At 37.5% G+C, this 16185-nt stretch overlaps 1 protein-coding gene and 1 long non-coding RNA gene across 6 annotated transcripts in view; one reads left to right on the top strand and one right to left on the bottom strand.

Moving 5' to 3' along the window:
• The window catches only part of kcnh3 (potassium voltage-gated channel, subfamily H (eag-related), member 3), a 698780-nt gene extending 690532 nt beyond the window's left edge, over window positions 1–8248 (bottom strand). For 3 of the 5 annotated variants that reach the window (XR_011356507.1, XR_011356506.1, XR_011356508.1), the window contains exon 1: window positions 8106–8194. Coding sequence is in view for 2 of the 5 variants with exons in the window: in XM_069934512.1 (XP_069790613.1) it covers window positions 8106–8181 (76 nt within the window). In the remaining 3 variants the exon portion in view is untranslated. Of the gene's footprint in view, window positions 1–8105 lie in introns of all 5 variants that reach the window. The other 2 variants (XM_069934512.1, XM_069934521.1) reach the window with 1 other exon arrangement.
• Window positions 8249–8389: 141 nt separating this feature from the next.
• LOC138760076 (uncharacterized) lies at window positions 8390–14692 on the top strand. The gene is made up of 2 exons (XR_011355374.1): window positions 8390–8649; window positions 14129–14692. It is a non-coding gene; the product is annotated as an uncharacterized lncRNA (long non-coding RNA).
• Window positions 14693–16185: the final 1493 nt, after the last annotated feature.

Genomic DNA, 16185 nt, shown 5'->3' on the forward strand with positions numbered 1-16185 from the left:
TGGTATTTAACTGGTTAGATGCAGTGATGATATCTCTTCCTCTGGCTACATAATCTCAAAAACAAGGGATAAGAGTAATTTCGTCACGCAAAGAATCGAAAATTTTTGGAAATCTCTAGAGGGCTGTGGGGGAAATAAGCTGCTATGTCTATCCATGACAGACTGAATGATTTTTGGATAACGGAATCAAAAGAAGAAAGTTACGCTAACAGAGAAATAAATCATGAATTGTAGAGGAACAGTGGCATTCTGTTTCTACTTATGTTCTAGCTCAAAAGATGAGATTGTACAGCTGCACTGATGCACAAAAAAATTAAAACATTATTTCTAAAGAGAACATATTATGGATAAGGATTTATGCAGACTCTATCGTAGACTGAACAAAAGCTCATGATCATACCCATCCTCCTCAACTTTCTAGTTTATCAATGTGAAAACTCTGTAACCATTCCTCCTTTGAACGATCATTAGCCAAGCCTTCAACTATCACACTCAAGGAGTCTGGAAATTCTCCTTAAATCTCAGCTTCTCCAGGGTCAATTTCAAATTTACCACTTTGACCATGCTGCTAGCCACATACAACTCCCCTTCAACTCTTTTCTTGATCTGTTCTGCTCCTCCTGAAAGCACTTTGGTTGATACAACACTTCTCATTACCTCTGGTGTTTGTAAATATTTTATGTTTCACAATCAATCAACTGTACTTTTATTCCGTCCTACAACACATGATGAGCTATTTACATACCTCTTCTCCTAAAGCAGTTTACAGAGAAGAAAATGTTGCAATCTTTCAAGCAGAGAGAGAAAATGTACAATTTTTAATGAGGATTTTGAAAGAGGGGTTTCAGTATGAAGTGAGTGTTAGACCAAAGAATAAATGATGGCAGAGCAGTGAGATTAATAGTTATTGGTTTTGAGACCAGATTCAGAAATACAAAACATCCTGTGTAAGGGAATTTTGGGTACATTATTTGTATAATTTCGTATTCAATATTGATTTGGACATAATGGGAGTAACACATTAATTATTTAATTATTATAATTATAGAGTTGATGTCCTGAACAAAATTGTTAATGTAATAATTATGGTTAAGCTTCTAATTTTCAATTGCTATGTGACATATACATGATATGATTTGATTTATGTTATCATTAATATACCTTGTGTAAAGGGTTTTTCTTAAACTCAATAAAAATATTTTAAGAAAGAGACCAGTTTCTACACAGTGCATTCCGTTATATTTGTGAATTTAATTTAATTTAGACATACAGCACGGTAACAGGCCATTTTGGCCCATGAGTCTGTGCTGCCCAATTTACACCCCATTAACCTACATCCTCAGTACATTTCGAATGGAAAACCCACACAGACTTGGGGAGAATATATAAACCCCGGTCCCAATCACTGGCGCTGTAAAGGCATTGCGCTAACCACTACACCAACTGTGCCACCCCTATAAATGTACATTATCACAAAAATAATGAACAGCTTTGCTTTCCTTCTCTCACTGCTATCTGAGCATACTACTTAAATCTAAATGCCTGTCAATGACTCTAGCAGACAAATAAGACAGGAACTATTGTTCTAGTTGACAGCACCTTCACCTTGGGACCTTCCTAATATTCAATATGTCAAAATACTGTGGATCAGATCTGTTACTGGCTATCATTGTTTATAATGATCTAGACTCTGAGTTCTAACTTTGCAAAATCATTACCAATTCTGATGTTGTTTTCAGGCATTGTGACTGCACTGAAGACATGTAAAGGGTCTGCCAGATGTCTTGATCAATAATATCCACAAATTTAAAATGTTCAGATTTATTCTGTATAAACAAGAATATTTATTTAATTTGTGAATTTAACTCTAGCAAAGACCTTTTATCAAAGCATTTGTTCCAATTTTGTGTAAAGATAGTTGAATGATGTTCTTCCAATGTTCCAGAGGCTGTGTTCCTTCTGCCTTCCTACAGACAGAGCCCAAAAAGAGAGGCTCCGGAGATCAGGACAGGTAGAAGGTGGTCATAGATGACTGAAGAATGATAACAGGACTTCAAGTCAGAGGATTGGGCAGTGTTCAAGGAATCAGCTGAAGATCTGAACAATTACACCACGGCTGTCACAGACTTTATCGAAACAGCTGAGGATGAGGGTGTCCCAACCAAGTTGTTCATGGTTTTCCCCAACCATAAGCCCTGGATGAACAATGAAATCTGGAACCTGCTGACAGTAAGATCAAAGGCATTCACATCTGGAGATCCAGATCAACACAGAAGGAGCAGGTAGGAACTGTGAAAAGCTCTCTCCTGGCCAAAGAGGAGGTTCCAGATGAAAATGGAAACAAAACTGAATAAAACAGGAGAGAACAAAGCAGAAGGATTTATGTACAAGTTGGAATCAAATTGGCTGATTGCTAATAGACACCATTATTGAAACATTTGCTTAATGTTTAAAATAAAATAAATCACCCTTCATGCCATTGATTAACCCTCTTTTAGTTTTTTCAAGAGATAATCAGTACTTGAATATATGGTACTATAAAGGGATTGTTGATGTTAAAGATTGTCATTTGAGCAACTGAGAAACAAATCTGCTATATCACATAATACTCTCTGTTATTTTCAGTTAAGAGCATATTTGAGGGATAAGTTTGGACCAAATATTTTTCAGTCTAGTTGTACTGAAGTAGAACGTCTTTACTAGGAATGGGATTGTTAAAAATTTTACTTTATTGATATATTCATTGTTACAAGCAGGAACTTTTAAATTAGGATTACATAGATCTCGACAGAGATGGGAAACAGATTTGAATATTATAATAGATCAACAAACATGGGAAAATTTATGTAGGGACTGTATGACTAATACCATCAATGTAAGATATCGATTAGTTCAATACAATTTTTTTTTACATCAATTATATCTTACACCACAAAAGTAGAATAGATTGAAATTAGATTAATCAGATCAATGTTTTAGGGGTTGTGAGGATGTAGGATCTTTTAAACATTCAACTTGGTCATGTCCCAATGTGAGACCCTTTTGGGCTGCTTTACATAACTTTCTGGAACAGAAAGTGCTTTTCCACAAAGTCCTGATTTATTTTTATTAGGAAATATTGAAGGTAGAAATCCTAAATTGAAATTTATTAAATTAGTATTAGCAGTAGCAAGAAAATGTATTGGAAATTGGATACATCTTTAATTATGCTAAAATTATGTGCTTAAGTTCAAAGTTGTATTTCTTTAGAAAAAAATTACTTATAATTTAGGAAATAAATACTCAATTTTTTACAAATTTGGCACCTATACACTCAAGTAGTGAGATTGCGTATCCTTCTTATCCCTCTAGCTCTGCAAGATTCTCCTCATATGTTTATGTCAGGATAGATGAGTTGAACTCGATGATATCTCTCTCTCTGCAATCCAAAGATTTCTATTTTTTCTTCCTTTTTTAAAATATACCTACAAAGTTTTTTTTTTAATTTGTATACTGTTTCTTTCGAGGTGGTGGCTGGGTGGGACGTAGGGGTTTGTTGAGGTGAAAAACAATGCAATCAATTTGTTCCTTTTTTGATAGCTGTAGTATAATCAGAATTATAGTTATTGCATGTATGGAACATTAACTAAAATATACAAAAAATGGAACCAGCAAAGGACACCCGACAGCTGTGGCAGGGCCTAAATGCCATAACTTGCTACAAAATCAAATCCGGTGAAGTAGCAGACAGCAAAGCTTCTTTCCCAGAGGAACTCAATGCCTTCTACACCTGATTTAATGACTGCAACAATAAAGGCTCCACACCACCATGTCCCCGATGATCCCTCCAGTCCCTATCTGAGGATGCCGGGTGTGGTGTCTTCAGGAGAGTAAATCTAAGGAAAGCTTCTGACCCAGGTGGAGTACCTGTCCAAATATTAAAAATATGTGCTGACCAACTTACCAATGTATTCACAGATATCTTCAATATCTCACCCCAGCAGGGCGAGGTACCCACCTGTTTCAAACAGGGATCATACTGGAGCCCAAGAGTTTAAGAACCTGCCTTAATGACTATCAACTAGTAGCACTAACATCAATAGTGATGAAGTGTTTTGAAAGCCTGGTGTTGAAGCATATCAGCTTCTGCCCGAGCAGTGACATGGATGCATTCCAGTTCACCTGTCGTAGCAACAGATTTACAGCAGATGCCATCTCACTGGCTCTTCACAAAACCCTGGAACACCTAGACAGTAAAGCTGCATTCATCAACTACAGTTTGGCATTTAACATCATCATCCCCTCAAAACTCATTAGCAAACTCCAAGACCTGGGCCTCACTATCCCACTGTGCAATTAGATCATGGATTTTTCTCACCTCCAAAGCACAGTGAAGATTGGTAAGAGCATCTCCTCCACAATCTCCATCAGTACCAAAGCAACATAGGGCTACGTTCTTAGCCCCCTGCTCTACTCTCTTTACACCTACAACTAACTGTGTGGCTTCGTACAACAATAACACCATCTGCAAATTTGCAAATGATCCCTGTGATGAATCTCTGCTGAGCTGTCAGTCTTCCCTTCGGCGAGCCTTGCCTTACTAACATTGCTGTCCATTATCTCTACTGTTAAGGACACTCCCCTTGGGTATAACTGTGTCTGCACCTATTGTCTTTCATTATTCTACCATGAGTTTCTGCTAATAAAAGCCATGATTATTGTTTGACCACATCGTCTTTGTCTACTAGAACTAACTGTGCCGCTTGGTACAACAATAACACCATCTACAAATTTGCCAATGTTACCATGGTAGTGAGTTGAATACAGAAAGATGCGAGTCAGCAAATAGGAAGGAGACTGAAAACTTAGATTTAAAGATCCATAACATTAAAGAGAATGGTTAGAATACTAAATAAATGGCGACATATATGCAAGGAAAGAAAGTCTTCTGAAAATATTTCTTTCTTTTTAATTTTTTAAAATTGATCTTAATAAAGAACATAAAAAGAAAAAAGGTACAATTCAATAAGATAATATGGATGGTTACATAAACTAAGATATTCTATACATCACTAACATACAAACTGTAAATCATATCCATAATTCATATTTTATATGTATATTTTTTGGATAAAACTCAAAGAATATTAAAATTAATAGAAAGAAGAAAATAGTAAAGGAGAAAAATTCAAACCCCTTATCTAAATGTTTTGCCAGATGCTATATATTAAAAGAAAAACAAAGGTAAAAAAATTAATATTCAGAACTTGGAAAAGATACAAGTCAAATAATTTAATTACATTGGAGTAAAATTATAAAGTAAGATAGTTAGTCACAAATGACCCCCATAACTTCTGGAATCTTGTATCTGAGTTACTGAATGAATAACAAATCTTTTCCATGTTCAAACAGCACATGAGTAGGCGGGGCAGCATCCTTCCATTTAAGGAAAATCGCTCTCCTCGCCAAAAGAAATGGGGGCTCTGAATCAAAGATGAAGAAGAAACATCCCCTCCTGTTGTACGGAAGAGGGCCTCCAAAGGATTCAGTGTTCATTTTTCATATTTGAAATACATATTTCAAATGTATTTTTCATCCTGCTCCTAGCAAGTAAAGGAGAATCCAAAAAAAAATCAGGTTCAAGATTCCTTTCTTGTCATGTACATCCAGACACAAAAAGTTAACTTTGGTTGCTGTGAAAGCACACAAAGAGGTACCACTAGCCCAGTGCCCCGCCAATAAGAGAAATAGAAACAAAAGAGTCCTTCAAGGGACACTGCATGTCCATGGATTCTCCTTCTGCACTTACATTATCTTTGCATCCATGTAGCCTCCTGTTCATTCCAGTGGTGAATCTGAGCTCCCAGTTCCAAACCTCTGATACACTTAGGCAGCTGTTCTCACTTGAGCTCCTTCAGAAAAACTTGGTGCCTTTGGCACCCTCATGCCTCCCAATTCTTATACTTTCTTCCCAGATGTAACTCTCCAGCAGGCTGGAATCTAATTGAGCCCCTTAGACTCCTAATCCCTCACTGTTCTGCTCCTGTGGTCTCTCCTGTAGTGTCCTTTCCCAGGCTTGTCCTTCTCATCAGGGTGATGTTCCTCACTCTGGTGCCCAACACCAGTCTGCTAAATCCACGGAGCCTGCAGCCCTTGTGGACTGATGCTGTCTTCAGCACAGACAGCTGTGGGTTTACTGGCAATAAATAAAGACACCTTCAGCTTTTAGAACACACATATCAAACTCAGGCCCGCAGGCCAAATTTGGCCCATGATATAATTATATTTGGCCCGCAAGATCATATCAAATATGTATTAGAGCTGGCCCGCTGGCTGCCGCGCCAGTATAGCGCATGCACAGCTAATACTACAAATCCCAGAATGCTTTGCAAATGCATTGGCGTCAGCCCACTAATCGCCCCCCACCTCCTCTCTTTACTTTCATTAGCATCTGTGACCTGTCGCCGAACTCACATGTAATAAACCCCTTACGAAAAATGGCCAAACGAAAGACAGAAAACAGGACCTTTCAAGACAGGTGGGAGGCAGACAATATGTTCATCATTTTAAAAGACAAACCTGTTTGTCATTGAAGCAAGTTGTTATTTTTTTGACTTGTTGGCTTGTGAAAAAAAATACATTTAAAAGGAGCTTAAAGGCTATAGAGAAATATTATTTATTGAATATTTTATTTCTCATTTGTTAATGCTTCTTCTGGAAAGAGTTTAACCAAAACTATTATTAAACATTTATTTTAATAAGAAAAAGTTTAACATTACATATGTTGAAAGAAGAGAAAACATGCAGACGTTGTTGAAAATTTTCAATAAATATTTAGTTTGGCTCACGACTTAGTCCAAGTTTTTAATTTTGGCCCTCTGTGAATTTGAGTTTGACACCCCTGCCTTAGAACCTCTACATGGCTATCGGCAGCACAACCAGGCAGTAGGACCTTGCGGAGGAGCACTGCGTCTCTGCTCTCAATTCTCCTGTGTCCGTAGAAGCAGCAGTGCTGCAGTTCGAGCAGCACCACCAATTTTTTTGGCCTCATTTACAATAAATTAAGTGACCCAATTCACAAGGATGAAACAAGAAGTCTAAATTTTAGTCACAGTGTCCACTCAATATAAATCCTCTTCAATATACAAAATCTGGCCTTTTCAAACAATTCCAGTACTAATTCTAAAATTATTAATTAAATGGATTTTCAATTGAAAATGTCTATCATAAAGCAGTTGAACAGTCTCAGAAATTGTTTGGGCCAAAGGAAGACCCCAGTAATGGCAAGTAGGAAGGTGCTCACATCCCTGGTCAGAAATATACCTCGTATCATCTTGATTACGGATAATCATTTTGCTGAACCAGAGATAAGTACTAGTATTTTCAAACAAACATGAAGTCTTCTTTGGACCTCCTTTTATAAGATCAACTTCCCCCAAGATCATCTGTGCCATTCCGGCCCATAATCGCTGCCAGCATTTACCTTCAGGCTGCAGCAGCAATCAGGAGGGCTCCAACTTCCAAACCCCATTCATTGCTGTGCTCTAATACTTCAGCTGTAACCATATGTCCCCTTACAACAGGTCTTGAGCCTCATCATTCCAGAGTAAAGGTGTATGTAATTGACCTATGTTATCCATCCTGCACCACAAAGTTTTGTAGTCCACTTTCTTGACTATGCTATGTAAGGACTTCATGAAATGAAGCAAGTAGTAAGGAAAGATCTCAGTAGTCCTCAGTTTAAGTATCTGGCAGTGCAAACCCACACCAATCTCCCAAATGCTAGGAATGCTATTTCTTGCAAGTGGCAAAAGAAAACAAATGTGGGGGAGAAGGGGCTGAGTTTGGGGGAGGAGGAAAGACAGTAACAAATGTTTATGGGATCTCAGCCCATTATTATACACATCGACTACAAAGCCACACAACCCATGACCATAGAAAATCTCTGTTCTATTACTGAATATCTGTCACACTATCCAGCCATCCAAAACCTTCATCCAATTTACTCTCACGTATTGCATTCTGCAACCATTTCAAAAAATGTGATGCTTATTTCTTTCAGTTCCCCAAAAGCTTTTAAACCACTGCACATTTACTGAAAATATTAAATGATTAAAAAAGGATACCATTTAGCTTTGTGACGAACCAGCCAAACAGGAAAACAAGCAGTAGCAGGCTCTTCACCCCCTCCTGTTCATTCATATTTCATGGTAGTGCGCCAGTGTGAGCAGTGGAAGAAACACAGCCACCATGTTGAGGGTCATTAACGACTGTTTTTATTCAAATTCAGCACGCCCCTATAAGGGCAGCATGAGCTCAGTCACCTGGTGCTTTGTGACATCATAATCACTGTCCAGGGTGAGCGCGGGAAGGGATGCTGGAGTCAGAGAGAAACCTCCGATGACTCCATTTCCCCATGGCTGCCCCGTCACGTGGTGATACAAGCGGGGCTGGTTCGCCATGAGGATGTGCGCCACCACAGTAGATCGTTAATCTCAGTGAAACTTTCCTAAACTCACACAATGTTGCTCAATTTTCTAAATATCCAGAGATTCATTGATCTCTGCCTTGAATATTTCAGTAAACAAGCCACAACATGGGCAGAGAATTTCAAAGATTCACCACCTTCTGTTTAAAGAAATTTATTCTTGTCTTAAAAGGAAACTCATGGTAGGTTTAGACAACTGGTAGCGTAAGAGAGAACTTAAATATATATATCTATAGGAGATTTTTTTTAAAAGCCATGAAATATTATTAGCAGAGAAGATAAAAGCAAATCCCAAAGCATTCTATAAATATATTGAGAGAGGGAGTAACTAGGGAAAGAGTAGGTCTCCTTTGGGACCAAATGGGCAATCTGCCCACAGAGCCTGGGGATGGGAATACAGCTTGTCATCTGTATTCACTGAGAAGGAAATGGTAGAGGGAGAGTTTCAGGCTACAGCAGTCATGTTCTGGAGCAAGTTAGATGAATGAATTTCCAGATGAGAAGGTGGGGAGGCAGAGGAGGATATTACTGGCACCATGGTGGACCCATCAGTATCTTCTCTGACCATGAATGAAATGCCAGATGCCAGGAGTAGTGCAAATGAGAGAAGAGCAGCAAGGATAAGCCAGTTAACTAAAGGCCCATGAGTGTTACATTAGTGGTAGTGAAACTATAGCAAAGAATTCTGAGATACAAAATTCTTCACTTGGAAAGGATTGATCAAGGATGGATCAAGGATGGAGAAGATAACTAAGCATATTGAAATACAAAGGGAATGTTGTCTACATACATTTTAATTAGGCCTTTGGCACATAATGGGCTGGTTCAGAAGGTTAGAGGTCCTGAAATCAAAGGTAGGCTAGTAAACCATAGCAAAGATTGGCTCGCTAATAGGAGATACAGGGTGATGGTTGCTTTTCTGATTGCAAGTCTGTGACCAGTGGTGTCACAGAAAGGGATGACCTGATAGAACGAAATAAAATTAAGAGGGGTATACACAGTTTAAAAAAAAATCCCATGATAGGGTGTCCAAGAAAAGAGGTCATAGGTTTAAAGAAATTTTGAGGGAATTTTTTTCCCCACACAAATGGTGGTTGGAATCTAGAAATCCCCGACTGAAGAGGTTTTGGAAACAGATAATCTCCTAACATTTAAGAATTATCCAGAAATAATTAAACTACCAAAGGCATAGAAAGGTAAATAAGATTAGTGAGGTTAATGGGTGGCATGGACATGATGGGCCAAAGAGTCCTTCTCTGTGTTATGTGACACCATGCTTCTGACCCATTTCTAAATGACTGACTCATTATTTTAAATAGCAACTCCAGTTTAACACACTGCAGTGATGGGAAACATCAACCTTGCAAGCCACAACAGAAATATTTGTATGTTTCAATCAGCTCAGCTCTCATTTTTCTGAATTCTGTAGAAATCAAACCCAGTACACGCCATATCTCCCCATTGAACCATTCCCTGTATTTGAGTAATTAATCTTGTTGAACTCCCTTTATTCAAATTATATCCCTCTTATGTTGGAAGTCTCCCCGTGCACACAAGTGATTTGTGGTCTCACAGCATCCTACGCAACTGCAGCACCATTGACTTTTTACATTCATATCTTCTTACATTGAAGGTTTTAGTGATTCATATAGGACATCTCAATCCTTCTGAATATCAGCATCTTCTAATCACTCACCATTTATAGGACACTCTATCTATACATTTTATTGTTGTTAACAAAGCAAATAATTTTACATTCTCCACATTATATTCCACATACCAAGACCTCATCCATTCATTTAGTTCACCTATTGCCCCTTAAAGGCTCTTGGGATCCTTCTCAAAACCCACACTGATAACCAGAATAGATCATTAGCAAACTTCCTTGGTCTCACGGGACAGCACAGATTACACAGCAGTCAGCACAACACCGTTTACAGTGCCAGTGATTGGGACCAGGATTCCAATTCCACACTGTAAGGAGTTGGTATGTTCTCCCAGTGTCTGCGTCAGTTTTCTTCAGGGGCTTTGGTTTCCTCCAACCATTTGAAATATACCGGGGGGTGCAATTGGTCGGCACCACTTCGTGGGCCAAAATGGCCTGTTACTATGTTTTTTTCAATATTTATATTGGATTTTACAGAAACAGTGCACAAGAAAAGCCATTAATCAAAGCTAATATATAAAAAGGAATATACAGAAAAAGTTATATAAAAATAAAACAAACTCAATATCATAACTGTAGCAAACACTTAAATGATTTCAACACATAGCTAATTGAAAAAGATTTAAAAAAAAACTATTATACTATACTACAAATTCTAACCCCTTCCCTTCTGAAGTTATCTGGTAAGTACATAGAATTTCACTACCATTAAAAGAAACTACAAACTCTCAAAACAAGATCCAAGTTGTCTTTTAAATTGCAAACATAATTGATAAAAGACCCCATAAACTTAGAAAATTTAAATGCATTAGAGTAGAAGAACATCTGATTTTTCCCAAAGTTAGGCATGCCATTATATCGGATAGCATCTTTTCATCTCATCAATATTGGACGTCCGGCAACAAGGGAAGTGAAAGAGATGACATAGGGTTAGGTCACAGGCCATTTTCACCTGTAAATTGATCGTTCAGTGAACCATTTAAAGAAGCAATTTTTGCCGTTCACACTGGATTACTGTTAACTGGTTCTCTGCGTCCTTTCACACTCATCACAAGGCATCCCTGGGGATAAGGGAGTCTATCCTCCATCGGTGACATCTGAGTGACGCATTGAGCAATGATGGACCTGCCCTAAATCCTGATCAATGTGTTTTGATCTTGTATTTAAATAAAATTAATCATGCCTAATTATAACATAATTAAGTATATGTACAGTACAAACCCTTTAGCCCCTGTTGTTGTGCCAGCCTATATGAACCTTTATAAATTTATAAAGGACCGTGGGAAATGGTAGCGGCAATCGTGGACAATTGAGTAAGTCTGTGGGAAAGAGCAAGGTGGACCTGACCTCCCAGAATTCTGTGCAGCAGAGGAAGGGCAAGAACTCTCATGGAGAACTCAGGGAGGGGTTTTTCTGTTGCATGGAATTCCGGGAGGGAATTTCTGCCATTGTTTTTTCTCTCTTCCCTGCGCACCCACCCCCCCAGCTGAGACTTTCCCATGGTCCTTTTGAAATTTATAAAAGTTTATATAGGTCAGCAAAGTTTATATCTTTTTAATCTTTTGTTTCCTTCATGTTCCTCTCATGCAACAATGTCATCAACGCATCACTACTTTGTCCCTGGATAGTCCACATCCCTTTCAAACTGGGCTAATCGGAATGCTGGCATCAGATGACACCAGGGATAATGCAACCTACCTTGGTGGTCCATCCCCGGCATGATTTGACACCTGTGTGCCAATTGGGAGCTTTCACACTGGACCCTTAACCAGTCTATTGGCCGTTAATTACTCGGACAAGGGGTGCCAGTGTGAAAGGGGCTATGGTTCGACTAGTTGTCTTAGTTGATCCAAAAAGGACAATTATAAGATTAGGTATCAGATTCACACTAGAACTAAAGAGAAAGTACGAAAGATATCTTCCCAAAAAATGGAAAGAGAAGAACAAGACCAAAACGTATGTAACAAAGTTGGTCTTACACCTGTCACATTTAGAGGAAATGCTAGAGTAAAATTTAGCCAATTGAATTTTAGAAAAGTAATCTCAATGTGCCTTAAATTATAAAAGTGAATGTCAGGCACATAACGAAGATAAATTTACCAATTTTAAGATAAAATCCAATGTAGTATCTGAAAATTAAAGTTGAAGATCTTGCTCCCTAATTTTTTAATCTTATCTAGGGAATTATCCCTAGACTTTGATAATGAATCATATATAGCTGGTATTAACATTTTTTTGATTCGGTTTAAAATCATAGATCATCCCTATTGTATTATGACAAGGTCTTAAGGAAGTCTCAACACTACAGAGTTTAAAAAAGTCCTACTTTGTAGGTATCTAAAGGAATTATGTTTGGGAAGTTTAAATTTAAGAGACGGTTGTTTGAATGAAGCTAAATTATTATTAATAAATAAAAGTTGAAAAGATTGGATACCCAACTTCAACCATTCACAAAAAAATAGAATCTTGCACAGAAGGTAGGCAAAAAGAATTAAGTAATATAGGGTAAACAAGTAGAAATCTATGATAAAAGATTAAAAAAGGTTAAGAGCAGCTAATAGAAGCTGTTACCCCATGGGCTATCAAAAGGGAACTCCACCATGTTGTATGTCTAAATTTAAATATTTTTTTAAAATTACATTTAAATAAATTCCTCATCCAAATCATTGAAAACCATTTTTATTGCACCTCACTGGTCACAACCTCCCAAACCAAAATGACCCATTATTCCTATCCTATTTTCCGTGTATGTGGCTGGAAATGCTGACATTTGTTAATTTCCCCTCTCTGAAGAACAACAATGAATCAGGTAAGGTTTCACAACAATCCAATGGCTTAAGAGTTCCCATTACTGCTACCAGTTTTAACTCCAGATATATTTCATTGCTTGAATTTAAATTCCCAAGCTGCCATAGTGGGATGCAAATCCATGCTTCTGGATCGACAGTCTGGATATGGGGATGCCTTTCCACTCAATTCACTAAAAGGCCATTATGCCTGATCTTTTGACAATTTTTAGCATGTTGATGTCATCTGAAGACCTTGTTGGGAAGAAAAGCAATGATTGACAAATTCACCTGTCAGAATTGAGTCCTCTGTCAGACAGTCAGTCAGTAAGTGTTAATGACAAAACCCATGGAACTTTCACCCTCTAAGCAATGCTTCTGCCTCTTATATTAACATTAGAGCATATATGATGAGTGGACAACAACTGACCAAAGCTGAATACCTGAATAACCTCATCTGATTCAATTCTCAGAAAGCATGCAGAGCATGAACTTTCATAAACATATTATTTTGAAACCTCAACACTGTGGCATATCAAAGCAAACACAGAAAATTATGTGTTAAAAAATTCAAATCCAATAACTTCAATTCATGGGGATAAGTTATCAGTGAAAGGAAACATAAAGCATGTCAGTGATAAGAATGCATTAAGCCTGGGTTTGTGTCTGCATTTAAAATTGTAATTAAAAATAAGGATGCTACTACAAACTGTGGAGTGTATGTCACAGATGTCTCCTTGACCATCAGCAGCATTTTTCTGTCTTCTTACATAAACAGGCAGGAAGCTGAATTCAATTAATATGAAAGATAAAAGAAAAGGGATTATTTACACCAGAGGCGAGTAAAATCCTGACAGGTTAACTGAGATTTCTGCTGGTAATGATCAGGTACACAATCTAGAGTTATGCATTGTTCCCTAGATATTTGTTTAACAATTATACTACTGTATATCCTATTCTTTCAATTTCTGCTTTTGGAATCAAGGGCTTTATCCCTTCAGTGCTGCACATTGATTTGATAAATCACTAAAGTACAATAATAGTTTGCCTATTTTACAAAACCTTGTTCTCTATTTCCCATAACACTGACTTGTACATATTTTTAAACTATGACAGTCTACAGTAGCATTTGAATCAAATATACAATGTCCCATAATCTGAATACGAGGTAGTTAAATGCAGTATTCTGTCTTTCACTTTTGTTTCAAGAACACCTATTGGCATCTCCAGAGACACCATGGAATTTTCACCAGCTTACAACAATGGAGGAGCAACAGTCCAAAATTACAGTGCTGCCTGCACTCTGTTCTTTGCCCAGGAAGAAATAAATGTCTGCATATTCCAGAAATCCACCTGCCAGAATTCAAATACCAATCAATTTGTAATACAAACTGAAAGTCAATTTTATCATAACATTATTAAAAATTAATTCTAGAAAAATCACCATGAACATTTAAACTTCATTACAGATCAGTGAAAATGGAGAGATTGTAATTTGAAACTGAAAATGCTGGAAATAAACAGTGGGCTAGACAGCATCTAATGAACAGAGAAACCGAGTTAACAGATCAGATAAAGACCTTTCATTTGAATTGGAGAAGAAAATAATCACAGAGAAAGGGAGGAAGCAGAAAGAGACTAAACGTTAAACTCTGAAGAGAAGAAATTGACTGACATGAATGGCAGTCAGCTAAAAGTGAAATCTGAAATACCAGAGAAAAGAGATAAAACAGAAATAAAGAATAAAGAAAGCCATCTCCCAGGCAAAGTAGAGATTGCAGCTAGTAACACAAATATGAACCATCTCTCAAATTGTCTTAAAAGTAAACTACAAGTAGTAATCAGTTTTGAAACTATGAGAATAGCTGCAAAAACAAACACCATTGACTGTGAAGAGAGTTGGCTACCCACCAACAAGATGCCATTGAAGAGTTATGTAATGGAAATTGACAAGATATTCTCTTCTATTAACACCAGATACTATGTTAGCATGACACTCTCAATACCATAAGTGAACTAAAACTATTGATTTGGCTTGGGATGTTGAGTTTTCCACATTAAATCATATATGAAAAGAAATGGATTAATGCATTTGCTGGTCAGACCATACTGAAACCACTTAACACATGGACATAGGTTACTTGTACAATCAATTAATATTTGGGCGCTTGTATATCCACAGACCCAGTCATCAATTCAGTGGTAAAAGGCAGCTGTTTTAGGTTTCTGGGTTCTTAATGAAGGGCTTTCAATATGAGGATCTTGTTAACTGAGATGTGTTTCCATTGTAACTGTGCAATTCTTCAGAATCATTCAAAATATTACACTCTGTAATGTTACTGAAAAAACTGCATTAAATAACCTCATGTTGATGGTATAGTGATTAGCACAATGCCTTAACAGCTCCAGCAATCAGGACAGGACAAGGGTTCAAATCCCATGCAGTCTGTAAGGAGTTTGTTTGCCCTCCCTATGTCTGCATGGGTTTTCTCTGGGGATTTTGGTTTCCTCCCATTGTTCAAAACTTACCAGGGGTGTAGGTTAATGGGGTGTAAATTGGGTGGCACAAATTCTTGGGCCAAAATGGCCTGTTACTGAGCTGTATGTCTAAATTTTTTAAAAATGTTCTTTGTGGTGAAAGAGTGTAAAGCCTCAATGTAAATTGGTTCAAAGAGATTCTCCCATGAAATTCTTCAACCAATTCTCTTCCTGAATGTCTATGCTGAATAAAGACCTGTAACATCTACAACTCTGATCTCAACATGGCTCATTTAAAGTCACAACACAAAGAATGCATAATAATTAGATAACCTCAAAAAATATCATTGCTTTTCATTCAAGAAATAATAATGGGAATAAAGTCATTGACAATTGTCACATGTCATATACCACAAAGAAGATATGCCATGTTATTGTGGTAAATATTTCTGAGCTTCATTGGTCATTGAACAGTTGACTACAGAAACTGTCTCAGTTTTTCCCTAATTTTGATCATGCTTGACTGGCAGTGTGAGATACCCTGCCATCATACCCTTCCTGTGCAGTTGGACTCTCACTTCCAACAAGCACAGACCTTGTGACAGTCCTGAGAAGGTCAATCTCCCACTTGATAGTGGACCATGCATTTGCAAAGAAGCTGTGGGAGAAGAATGCAAAAGTCCTTTTTGCTGAGGTTCATCCTAAGTAGCTGCATAATGGAGAATTCATTGCTGAAAGATAATCAACTCAGTCAAAGACACACATTGATCTACCTGAAAATTGTTGAT

This window comes from Narcine bancroftii, chromosome 4 (assembly GCF_036971445.1).
Source record: "Narcine bancroftii isolate sNarBan1 chromosome 4, sNarBan1.hap1, whole genome shotgun sequence".
Classification (NCBI taxonomy): Eukaryota; Metazoa; Chordata; class Chondrichthyes; order Torpediniformes; family Narcinidae; genus Narcine; species Narcine bancroftii.